We start from the raw sequence: 13,881 nt of genomic DNA, 5'->3' as shown, positions 1-13,881 counted from the left end.
CTTTTGGATCTGCTTACTCACCCTTATCGCGAGAATATAAGCGTGAGTGCGTGTGTGTGTGTAAAGACGATCGACTTCGAGGCTTACCTACATATCCTTCTCGCATTTATCATCGTTTCTTTTGTCAATCCTCATGACTCTCGATGTATTCGTTATATACACAAGTTGCACGATTCTTCGATTGTGAATTCTCATTCAATATCGAAAGTATTTGTGAATTTGGATTGGAAATTTTCAGAATGACTGACATTGGAAAATTGAGATAAATATAGAGTACCAGGCAGATAACCGAAAGTAGGTATTATACTCGAGCGTCGATTCATATCGATCTGTATATGTATGCGTGTACGAGTATAAGGTGCGCCTGTCTCGTTTTATACACGCAGTTGGACGCATCCACCGGCGAACGTTGTTCAGGCGCCGAGTCGACATGAATGATCGTCGTTCGTAAAAGCTCCAAGACTCTTCTCGGCTCTTTACCTCTCTCTCTCTCTCTCTCTCTCTCGCGAGCTCGTATAAGTTCATAAAGTAAGCGAGAGCTGTAATGATAGCGATGCCGATGCTATTATTACACTACTTCGGTATATATACGACGACGCGCGTATACCGCGATATATTTTTTTTTCTTTCTTTCTTCTCGTGTTCAACTTCACGTCATTATTATCGAACGAGAGTCGAGTAGTCGTAGCAGCAGCAGCAGCAGCCGTCTGCCGCGTATACGATTTATGCGGGTGAGACGAGAGAGAGAGAGAGAGAGAACGACTATCTTATTCTTGCGAGCGAAGCAGGACATCGAGTCGTTTTAATCATTTCATAAAGTTGCCGCGTGCGCGCGCGCATACGTTTATGCGATATCGTAGGCGTGTGCGCGTATATATGCAAAGCTACTTAATCGCCCGAAATTTATAACTTTACTTGGTTTCATTGCGGTTCGCGCCGAGTACCAGAACCTATTAATTATCTTTCGGCCTTTATATCATACTTTCTGCACTAGGCTTTTAATGGATTCGATCGATTAAGCATACGATGCGCTCGCTCGTTTCTAGCTTGAGTTTCGCGCGGTTTCAGCGAGCCGACGAATTGAATCGTTTTTGAAGGAAAAAAAAATGACATTGTGATCCATGGTTATTAGCGTTTCAACTAGTCGACCAATTAGCCGCACGAGCACAAATGTTATATACGTTGTCTCGGTTGCAAGTATATAAACAAACGCGAGCTTCCGACCTTTGTCCGTGCGCATAATTAATGCGCCCATTGTGATTCATTATATCATCTGCTCGCTCGGTGCTCGCTCGAGATTCAAAAGTTGTATCTTTGCGCGACGCGACGCAGCGGTGAATGCCACCGCCGTCTGCCGTCGTACACAAGTGCGCAAAACAAAACACCTGACGATGAGACGCGCGCGGCTTTAACGAGTTTATATTCTTATTATTCTCAATTCCGACGACTATTTATCCGCAGCTAGTTTACGAGCGCAAAAGTTCAAGGGTTCAAAGCGCGGCGGTAGCAAAAACCAAGCGTTTTCGGCTCCACGATAAAGGGCGGACGAACTTCAAAATCAAACGTTTCCACGAAAATGCAAAAGAGCATCAATGATGAAAAGAGGAGCTGCTACTGCCGCCGCTGCGACACATCGTCTAGTGCTCAGGTCAAAAGTGCGCGCAGCGTCTCTATCTGGCTCAAATGTATGTGTGTGTGTGTGTGTGTGTGTGTGTGTGTGTGTGTGTGTGTGTGTGTGTGTGTGTGTGTTTGCGTGAGAGAGAGGGAGGGAAACAAAGAGGAAAAGCAGAAACAATTCGATGCACGGCCTTAGCTATGCGAAGAACTCGACGAGGCGTGGCATTGCTGCGAAGCGGCGCGGGTCCCGTTTGAAAATAGAGAATGCGTTGTCTACGGCGCCTAATACAAAATTAGAGTTCGGGAACGCGCGTACCCGCGCTAACCCAAGCGATTTTTAGTGCCGAACGACCAGACGTTCAACGTCCTTTTTTTTCATTTTGTACTTTGCTTTTGCTCTTCGCCAATTGCATTTTTTTTATAGTTTGTAATTCACCACGTGCTCTTCGATTGCGCGCGTCAGGCGATGGCAAAGAATTCATCACTATCACTATCAACTCAGTAGTTACAACATTTTTTAATAGCTACTGCCTTTACCTTTGAAATTGTTCGTGTGAAATCAAACGATAAACATTTGATAGCTCAATTGCGCAATTATGTCTGACCTGAAATATATTTTTAGATGGATACTGCACTGTACCGTCTGCGAAGGTGAAGAATGTAAACTTAAATGGCACACCAGACGCTTAGGTTATCTAGTTTTTAGCTTTGATTTGTTTCACGATCCGTAAAATTGTTTTGCAAATCACTTGTATCTCATTTCCTACGCATACATATCAAAAATATTTTATTTCGGAATTCGAGTCAAGAGTACTCGCCAACAAATATTTTCTTCCACCTTATAGAGGCTGTGCCTATATCCTCTTTGAAACCAATAATCGTATATATATATTACGCTCTCAAGACCAAATGAGTTCGTTTCTAATTGCGTCTCGGCTACAGCAATTCGCGCTGGCTGTGTTTTACTCTCGATACGCACCTGAGATCATTTTATGGGCAATGTTGATACGGTGTATATATGGTTGTGCGTGAATTGCCACGCGTTACCGAGAGGTAGAGAGAGAGAAAGAAAGATAGACGGAAGCTAATGAAATTTATTGCCTCGAAAGTGGTTGCGGCGCTCCAAGTGTATTCAAATATCGCCGTCGAAATAGAACGACACTTTTTTCGACCCGAGCAATAAACCCGAGGAGTCTTTAAAGATTTATGCAACTGCACAAAGCTGTATAAAAACGTATCGAGTGAATACTTCGCGTAGTAGACGCGGATTTAGATATAGTTTCCAGTAGCAGTATAGGATCTTCGCGCGTGCCGAACGATTTGCTCATTAACGCGCATCGAGCATGAAAAGTGATGCACCACTCGTCTGCGACCCACACACAGTGGAAGAATAATAATTCTTACCTAATAACGTGTGCGACCGCGACTACTGTGTATACCCGCGCGCAAAGGTATATTAAGGGGGGAAAGGCACCTAAAATCTAAAAAAAAAAAATTTTTTTTCATTGACTTTTTTGATAGGATTTTTCCTTGGCTTTCCAGTGCCGTGATCGGAATTTTAAAATGTTAACTGTACCGTGACGCACAGGTTATTTAGTACCGATACTTTTACGATTATTTAGAAAAAATGAATGAAACGACTCAAAGATATATCGTGGCCAATCTTTCATGAATCTCGAGACTTTCATAAGTCCGTAGCGCCATCTATTGATACTCGTTTTATTCTTTGGTTAGAGTACATCCAGCAGAAATTTGTTTGTTTACATGGCTATTAGGTGTACAGTAACGCCACCACTCGCAGCACGTGGGTTTCGGCATATCTTCTGTCTCTCTCTGTTTCGTGCACGAGCCCTGATCAAATGTCAACAACAGTCTGCTGATTGTCTGTTGATTTTCCAATGGCTAAAAATTACATTTTTTTTTAAGTGAAAAAAGTATATGTAGAGTGCAATTATATCTTTGCAACTCAACATAGTGTTTCATAATAAAGCTATGAAGAAGTTTCAATAGCTTGTTATAAAAATGTGACATTTTTAGCAGTTCTAATTCAAGAAATACAGAAGTACATATGTAAATTGACATATATACATCAGTGTATATGTATGTCACTGTACTTTATGTATGTGTATATGACTGTATCATATATATTATTGTATGTTGCATGTGATGAACAAGATTAGTGATAATTGATCAACTTGTAGTGATTTATTTCCAAGTATCTAGTGATAAATGTTTTATGAATGTTAGTGAATAGGTAGAAGACTGGGTTCAAGTTCTAATGTGAGATTGTGTATATTTGTGTGAAAAGTTGATTTGGACATAATCAACTTAGTTACCAGTTTCCACATAAAACCCATATTAGCGTATACTAATATTTTAGTACAACTTATAAAATGTAGTAATGAAATTGGCGCATTTGGCTTTGTGTGGCTGTCTGGGATAATTAAACATTGTCCTTGTGGGTCCAATATGTTGAAAATTCAAATTGAATTACTGTTCTTTATCGTCCAAAAAGTTTTAAGCAGCCTCAGTGACATGAGAGTATCATTATGACATATATTGATGTATTTTGGTTTTTTTCAACTCTTGGGCAGTTACGTTTAATCTCAAAATTGCTTGCATGCCGTAACTTTTAATGAGAACCGTTTGAGCAATTGAGCTGAAACTTTCAGGGGTTGTTCTACATGTGAATGGCTACAAACGCAAGCACTTTCAAAGGTATTGGACAAAATTTGCACTTTTTTCAGGCTACATCCCTAGCATAATTGTATTTTATTATATAGTATTAATGAATAAATGTGCATATGTGGCTGGCAAATTGTGTATAACTAATTAAAAAATCTGAAAGTGCTTGCGTTTGTAACCACACATCTACTGATCAAAATGAGACCCCAAGGACCATGATTGAACCATCGGTTCTAGCTGGATCCTACGGCACAGGAGTACCTGTCAGGACTGTGGGCTTGTTTCATCGAGGAGGGTTCTATGGTGACTGGGACCTCAATTTTTATATTCCAGAGAGAAAAACTTTGAAAAAAGAGTGAAGAAAACAGAGTTTTCTCTGTATATTCCAAAAAAAATTTTTTCTTCATAATTAATAAATTTTTCATAAATGTAGGTTTAAGGTACCTTTCCCCCCTTAACTCGCGGTACGCTGTTCATATTCAGCTGTGAGCGCATTGTTATGTTAATGTATTTAAATCTCAATCGTGTCGAGCTCTCCTCTCTCTCTTGCCGCGGCTTCCATACAGCCTATCCTCCTTATTTTCCTCTCACTCCTTAGACACATCGCTCCAATGAGCGCCGAGGGCTGTGCTGCTGCTGCTGCTGCTTCTGCTGTAACAGCAACAGTTTATACGTATAAATTTGTATGTATGAGTTACATATTAGGTGTACCAGGCGCGCGCGCGAGCAAAAGATGCTGCTGCTTCTGCGGCGGCAGTTCGCGAGCGCGCTAATGTATGCAAGTATAAGAAAGCGCGCACGCGAGCGGTATTATGTAGCGGCAGCCTCGACTCTCTTGGGCTTGTAATTATACTGGGTGGTCGTGTTATTCGGGCTCTTGTTGCCCGAGCGCGCGCGCGCGCAGACTTTTCTGCAATTCATCTAGCTTTTCTCTGAACCGTATAGTCACGTAACACCGCAGACGCTCCCCGTATACACGGCTATACGGTATAGATGTATATAATATACGCTGACGCACTTGTCCAGTTTCTCTTCTCTTTCCTTTTGCATTTCGGAAAATTTTAAATCCAGACACGAACGGTACGACGTGTAAAATAATAACGCGAGACGAGATAGGTATCGGAGATGAGACTTCTGTTGTTTTCGTTTGCGTTCGTGTACGAGGCGGATAATAACATTGACTAATTTTATTCTTGAAATCTAAGATCAACATTTTATTGTTAGTTTTTGATCACAGAAAAAATTGATGGCATATTAAAGTAGATATATAGAAGGCATCTATTGCTAAGGTTCCGAGGATAACTTATTTTTTAGTTTTTATATATGTCTTCATGACCTATGTTGCATTTATTATAGATGTCTAGGTTTCTTCATATAACTTTTTTGAAACTGTGCTTTGACTTATACAGTAACTTTCATTTTACCACTTGCAGATTTACATAAGAAGGTACGCGCCATCTAGCGGCAAAGGCTCAAAACGATATCTGATCTTATCATATTTAAAGTGATTGAAAAATTGTCCAAATTTTTCGAAACAATTTATTTGTTATTTTCAGATCAATAAATACTAATGGATTTTAAAATGTTTAAAATGACTTTTTTGGTCGCTTAATTAATGCGCTTCAGCGATATTTTCAACTTCAACGAAAAACTTCCAAACAGCGTGAATCTTATATATATTCTCGTTTCATCAGACAACTCGACAAAAATCTTTACATGATAATTTCCAGGAAATTATGAAAAAATACTCAAGTACAGCATTTAGCCTACGTAAACTTACATCCTTTAGTCACTGTTATTGCATGTCCCAAACATTTTCTTCTTTTTCAAGATTCATTTTTTTTTTTCAATATTTCATTGCAACCTAATTTCCAAATAAATTATTCTGCTTACGGAATATACATATTTGTTCTATGATGCCACGTTTTCAGAATATGATTCAATTTTTTTATTAGTACTCACATTTTTAACATCATCTATACCTGTCTAGTACTCAAACCCGCAGGATATTCCCCAAGGTCTCTTTACGTATGATTCAAAAATTACTACTTCCCCGCGCTAAATGTTGCAGCGTGCATCGGATAATTGGTTCGGTAATCGAACACGAGGGCGTTTCCTTGCGTGATCAATTTTACTTCACACAGAGTCTTTGTAGAGATCTCCATAACGCATAAATTGATTTTGTGACTTGACCGTTGCCACTAAGAAATTATTTGGCACAAATACACCTATGGTGTTTTTTCCTCATGCAAATTATGCAGATCATTGAATGATTTTTCCTGGTTTTTCGGAAATTGGTCTCTCTAATTTTTCTGTTTCACATTCCAATCGAAAGATAATCTGATAATTGTGACACAATTATAAAAAATAATAAACGACTACTTTTAGGGTCTTATAAAAATTCAGTTGAAATACATCATCATTTCATGGAAATATTTCATTATGTAAAATGCGATGAAAGGATATTTAATGCTATTAAAGTATTCCAGACACACTTTGATTTGCACTATTTCTTCAGCACATCCTTGCAGATCCATGGCGTCTCGAAAGACTCCGAGTTATTTCATTCCTTTTTTGCTCTTAAACCCGAGGATATACAGTTTGCAGGTATTACATTTTCCACTTATTTTATAGAACGCGAAATCATTACATCCCGCAAGATTATAAATAAAACGTACGTGTATAAGCCGAGCGCAAATGTTCAAGGAGGTAAGACGTATAATTCTCGTCCCTCTCTCTCTACTCTCTACTCTTTCGGAACACATGTAGGATATATATGTTCTAGCTCTTTACAGATGATCGCGCGCGCGCACACACGCGTCAACGAGGCGCACATAAGCGACAAGTTCCGGCTTGCAGCGGGCTTATAAGGTGTGCAAGATGATAATAATAAGTTATCATCGAGCAGCTCGTTAGATACAAAGCGCAATTTTCCTGCGATTCTCGCTACATGAAAATATAAAGCGACCGAATCGTTACGTATCGACGCACGCGTGACGCTACATTTAGTACACGGATAGATACGTGTAGTCGACGTCTACTTTTTTTTTCTTCGATTACGGCGCACGATGGGATGGGTGAAGTGTCGAACAGTAAGAAAACTTCAAGCCTCGTATGGTGATTGAAGATATTTAAAGCTTTCCATCTCAAGTTGTCAAAGCTCGTTGAATCGTTTTGAGTGCAATGGAACAATGCGCATAATTACTTTGTAATTTTGGGGTTCTTGATGAATCGAGTACAGTAGTTATCAATGCTGAAAGAAACTTTATTATCGAGTCAATTTATTGTATTTCTCTTTGTAAATAAAAAGGAAAAAAAAACTTTTTTGATGCAATAACCGATTTGATCTATGGAATTGAATTATCATATATAGTATAATCATCTTTCCTACCTGAATTTTACAGTAGTTACATTCGAAGTAAACTTCTAACCCGTGGCTCCTTTTAACCATTCTCAGCGCGATAAAGCTGTACTTAGATAGTAATTCTTTGACGTATAGAGGCTGCGCTCGTGCATATATTCTCAAAGAGCAGTCGGGGATTTACCACAATATTGACAACAAGAAATTATCGAGTCGCTCGATCTCGTCGCATGCGCCAAGAGATTTTATACGACCTGCTGAATCGAGAAGGAGCTCTGCGTGCTTACCCGGATGATAATCATCGTATAAACCCCTCGCAAACGGATACCGTGTACATACGCTCGGGCGATCGATGCTGCATGCTAAATCCCAACTGTAGTTTACGTGCAGACGTGTACGGTGTGTACTCTTTACGTGTTTAATCCTAAATTGGTGCATACATATTTTAGGAGATGATATTAAGATATTTATGCTTATAATGTTACATAGTTGGAAAAAAAACGAAAGAAAAGAGTGAAATCGAGCAGCTCGAAAAATGCTTAACCTGATTTCATTTCACTCTCGTTTCACATTGTTGCTACTACTGTAACTCTTGTATATGGAAGCGATTATATGCGAGAAAAACACGATCGCTTACAATAAACACTATTTATGATGCAAAATACTATTGAATGAAATCAGCTCCGTAGAAACGGCTAAAAGGATATATTGGCCGTGAGCGTAATTTGACAACGAACCTCGACTTATTAATATTTAATGAAAGTGGCAAATTTCGTAACTCCAAATGATCGAATGCACTTAAAACGCTGGGCGTTGTCTCATTGAATTGCCTTTAACGAACGTGATAATCCTACAAAGCACGTCGAGTAGAGTGTCGCGTGAATTTATCGATGCTTTTATATCATTTGCGCTCTTTTGCCATAGACATTGACAATCGGCTTAGGCAGTTTTTAGCAATCAAAGTGTGCACGTTTTCTAGATGATAGAATAAATTGAAATAAAAACATAGTACGCCAAATGCAATGGATCGCATTAAGAGAACCGTTTATTACCGCTTGCATTCGAAGAATGTAATCTTTCAGTACTACTTTCATATGTGCAACAAGGCATTCATATGATATCAAAATGTAATGGTACAAAGAAAAACTTGACGTTAAACATTTACTTTAAAAAAATGACATTCTTTGATTATGGCTGATGTAACGTCGCCTACGAATAGGCCACAAAAATTCAAAACTTCGAAAACCTCCAAAACGCCTGCCCGTAGGCAGCCCGTCTTACATGCAGCTCCGCGAGCTAGTCGGGACTTCCCGAACGGCCCGGCGCCCAGCTGTAAGAAATCTAACGCCTTTTTTTTACGACCGCCATAAACACTCAACAGATACATTTTTCGACAAAGAAAAAGGCCACATCGAACGATCGAGAAAACGAACGTTCGAGAATATGAAAACACATGGCAAATATTTCTAACCGATATGTAAAACGCCCGAATTATTTAATAACTAATATTCACTCCGAAGCGGCCTCAAATTGAGACCGATACACCTCGATTTCTACAAACTCTCTTTTCTTTCATAAAACCTCTCCCTGCCTCCCGCAATAAACAATAAGTCCATAAACAATCTAAGAATTACAATAAACAGCCAATGTTAATGTGAGGAACAGCGGGACAACCGAAATAGCAACGAACAGCTAAGTATAACATTTACCCTATGATGTAACAAACCAATTAAAAAAGAACAATTAATAACAATTATTTGCAACTGAATAAACATAATTACAACATCACTTGTAAGTACAATGTTCGAGAACATTCGATGGTCGGCTTGGAAATTGGAAAAGGACAGAGAGACAAAACCTTCGGCGCAACGTCGTCATACGACAGATTGGGCCTATCAAAGCTCTCAAAGAGCGATAAAAATCCTAGCCGCCGAAAGGCAGCGTAGACTAAGTCACCAAAAACTTCAGTCGACTCTGCCTACTCGTGCTCCAGCAGTCTAATAGTGCAGACGTACATTAAAATCGCGCTCCGCGAGTAAAAGTGAAGTGCTTTTAACAACTTATAAAATAGAGCTCACTGTCCGGCCCTAGCTTCCAAGCCATCCAGTTCGCTTGTACAACTAATCCACGAAAATGTAAGTCTACGTATAATGTCTTAAATAAACTCTCTATTTTCTCTATATAAAATTACTCTCTCTCAATTCTTGCTATCCACCTACAAACATGCTACGCTAAATAAGTAATAATAAACCTAGTACATTCACTGCCGACCTGGCGATGAACGAGCAATCGTTTCGCCGGGTCGAACGTGTTCCTCTTCCATACAAATACACGTCGCTCGCAAGTCGCCGGTCCTCAGCCGACCTCTTGTGTCTCGTCTCCTCGTGGACGTGGCACGAGAAAAGGCTAAAATCGTTATCCGAGGCCACGCGAACCTTCGGTTTGCAACACTAAGTCCCTTCTGGACGTTACACTGAACTAAGCTGTAATTTTTATTCTACGGTGAGAAATAAAATGCAGTTGAAATCAGTTTAACATTTGAACCACTGTGACTGTAAATATTTTTTAATTACTGCAAAATATTTTAAAAAATTTAACGATATCAAGAGTGAGAAAAAATAAAATGACAGCTGGTAAAGAATTTTGAAAGTTGCGAGGAAATAAAAACTGTACCTTTTGATACAGTAGTCTTTGTCGCTGTGTGGCAAGTTGCGACGCATCAGCATAGATGGAGTTATGTATATCACACATCATACATTAAAATTTCTTTCGTTAGTTGTAAACTTTGTTAACGCTTTTTCAAGTGTTTTTGTCATAACAACTCTAAAGTTATCGTTTCGTTATTGTAAAATATGCTCTGTTATTATAAATTTGAACAATAACTTCAGTCTCACTAATAACTTTTGAAAAAATAATAGCTTTCAATCAATTACTAACGTAGGACGTCTATTTTAAATAGTTCAATTGAACAGCTACATTAGTAAAATGAAAAATTCGTTGTCAATTATATATACTTTAATAACAATAAAACTTGCTTTATTTTGTTTACATACTATTATTTGTTTGTAGATTTTCGATTTTCATATATTCAAAAAAAAAACACGATAAAATTCACATAAACATCTGTCCAATTTGTATGCGTAGGTATTTTTAGTAGATAGTTTTATATCAACTTTCACCTCATACTTTTTTCTTTATTTTTGATAGATCATTTAGTTACATCATTTAGTTCACAAAGCAAACAAAAACTATTGCTACTAGCCTTGGACGCATAAGAATATAGAATACTCAGTGAATTTCTATAAATAGGAAATAAAAAAAATATATACACAAAATATTAACAAAACTAAATGGTTTTGATACGAGGGTGTATTTGAAATGCTCACCATTAATAATGGCCTAATGACCAAAAAATGAATAAAGTTTTCAAACACATTACCATTTTAACTCGTTTTTGACGAATTTGCTGTTGCAATTATGTTTCAAATATTAAGCGCATTTAAATGGCCTGATTTCATTCGCAAACATGACAACATGATTTCATAAAGTTTAGCCCAGTTTTCAATCACTTTAAATGCGATAGTACCACTTTAGGCATCCACCGGAAGATGGCGAGTACTTTTATCTGTTAATCTGCAAGGGGTATCTAACGATGAGGCCAATAAAATTACTACTGCAAGGAGCAAAGTTAACTGAGCAAACCAAGAAACTTTTTTGATGGTCGAAAATAAGCCATAATTTGTTTAGCATTTCTACCATAGGTGCAAAAATTATTTTATGTACATATTTAGACTCTTTCACTCATAATAAGGTCCTTGCTATTATCTATCATATGTTCTTTGGTATTAAAATTAACTTGATTATTATTAAGTTCATTGACAATATCTTCACGTTTACGTCCTTTCGTTTCGGGTACTAAATAATACGAAAATACGAAACATCCGGCGCACATGCATCCAAGAATCGTAAAACAGCCTTCGATTCCAACCAAAGACATTAGAGGGCCGAAAAGCTTGATCACCGTGAAAGCCATGCCCCAGAGAAATACAAAGCAGACGGTATTGGCGAAACTCGATACTTCGGTGCGAAACACTTCGGAGGCTACGACGAAGGGCACTGGGCCCATGCCCAGACAGTACGAAACCATGTAGGCCGACAAGGCGATAATTGGTAAAAATGAAATGGACGACAAATCATGACCAGAGCTTTGCACGTAACAGAATGATCCGATTATGAAGTGGCATATGCACATTCCGGCACAGGATACGAGAATCAGCGGCCGTCGACCTGCCCTTTCCATCAGCACCGTTGACAAATAAGAGCTAAATACTTGGATTACTCCTATGATGATAGCGGAAACTTCTGGTTGCAGAGAAGTACCAGCCATTTTGAAAATTGTTTCGGCATAACTTATCTGTTGTAATTTAAAATATGGATGTTTAATCGTTCGATATGAAAACATGGTGCATAAAAACAGTAACTTTACCATAGCGAAGATACCACTCAGTTGCTGTCCGCCCAAGAGTCCGAATGAAATTATTAAACCTTTCAATGTCGCTGGGTCTCTTACCAGATCGCACAAGCTAATTGAATTCGGCTGATCGACTGAACTTTTAACTTGAGCTTGTAAACGGGATAACTCTTCGGACACCAATGCTTTGTTATTACCTCTGTAGTATAATAGTGACCTGAAAAATACATCGATTAGTTTGGCATTTACAAAAGCTCATAAAAATTCGAGCTTTACCTCGTGGCCTCGCTGATACGATTGCGTTTCAATAAATACACCGGCGTTTCTGGTAAAAAGAAGAAAGACACGGCAAACAGCACTGGAAATACCATGCAAAAAACGTGAAACAGAACGTACGACATGTACGTCCCAGCCACAAAAGCCAAGAGTATGCCGATATTAATGGCAAGGACCAGCAGACTGCCCAGCAGCCCGCGTATGTTTTCGCTGGCGATTTCACTGACGTAAGTGGATACTATGAATATCGACATGGAGCCGGCCACCCCGGCGATGAAACGCGCCACGTAGAGGCAATTATGATCCGTAGCAAAGAGAATCAACAGCCAAGATAAAAACATCGGGCCGGCGGTGAGGTAGCCGTAAGCTTTGCGACCGAAGCGCTCGGCCAAGCTGCTGGAAAACGGAGCTATGGAAAGACCCCCGAGGCAAAGTAAACTTCCGATCCACGAAGCTCCTTCGTCGCTCATTTGCTCGTTTATCACTGGATTTTTCTCCACGTTCATCAGCAATGGTACGATCGGCGAGGGCCAGCCACATATTATACCGTACGTCACTGCCGATAGATTCACTGCGAACGAAAAAGAGATTTTCACTTCGATTTGTTGACATTTCGAGATAATTAACTTTTCAAATTTTACACTTCGAATCGATGTCTTGCAAAATTTTACAATCAATATCATTGTTTATTTTACACGCGTGCGATTCGTTTCACATTTCAACGAAAGATAACACTTCAAACTCAAATTAGATAATGTAGCATTGAGATTTTACACCAAGCAAATCTTGTTAAAAATTTAAATGTTAAAACTCACGTATAATAGCGGCTAAGATTTGCTTCAATTTCCCATCGTCCGCGGAGGTGCCCGTGAATTCTGTCATGGTGTTAACTTTTAGCTTTTGAACTGATATTTCTGCGCAACATCAACGAAAAACTTGTGTGCAACAGCTGCGAGCAATATTATTGAAATGATGTGCGCGAAGGAATCTTATCGTTCAATTCGTACGACTCGTGCGGAGGTTCTTGAATTGCAATGTGATAATAGTCAAATCAATAGTTCTTGAGTGCGTATGAGATAGAGTGCATTAAAATTTTTAATTTATAATGATTGATGCAAGGAAAAATAACGTGCAAACGTCATGAATTATAAAGTCACTAATCAAATAGATTAAATAGTTGAATAAACTCGATAATTTTTAAATTTCGTGTCTGTACAATCATATTTTAAAGTATGATTATTATTCAATTGAATTTAAAATTTCCAAAAAACTTTTCAACAAGAATATTTTCAGGTAAATTACTATTAATAGAATTTAAAACGTACGAGATGGATTTAAATTCATTTTCATGTTATCGAATGATCAATTCGATTTGTACTGATCAATTAATCAGGAATCTTGTCAAGTTTCATCAATCAGCCCGTAATTAACATTTCTCTCACTGACTCTAGATTCACTTTGCTGTTTCATA

The 13,881-nt window shown here is 38.5% G+C and overlaps 1 protein-coding gene across 1 annotated transcript; it reads right to left on the bottom strand.

Moving 5' to 3' along the window:
* Window positions 1-10,703: 10,703 nt before the first annotated feature.
* Window positions 10,704-13,464, bottom strand: LOC106659814 (facilitated trehalose transporter Tret1-like). The gene is made up of 4 exons (XM_014382521.2): window positions 13,226-13,464; window positions 12,411-12,981; window positions 12,150-12,351; window positions 10,704-12,077 (listed from the first exon to the last, which is right to left on the bottom strand). Exons 1-4 carry the CDS (start codon window positions 13,290-13,292, stop codon window positions 11,451-11,453), a joined length of 1,467 nt encoding a protein of 488 aa, XP_014238007.1. The 5' UTR covers window positions 13,293-13,464; the 3' UTR covers window positions 10,704-11,450.
* Between the last annotated feature and the right edge of the window lie 417 nt (window positions 13,465-13,881).

Source organism: Trichogramma pretiosum, unplaced genomic scaffold (genome assembly GCF_000599845.2).
Source record: "Trichogramma pretiosum strain Unisexual culture from Peru unplaced genomic scaffold, Tpre_2.0 scaffold36, whole genome shotgun sequence".
Classification (NCBI taxonomy): Eukaryota; Metazoa; Arthropoda; class Insecta; order Hymenoptera; family Trichogrammatidae; genus Trichogramma; species Trichogramma pretiosum.
This window is presented reverse-complemented; position numbering and strand designations above follow the sequence as displayed.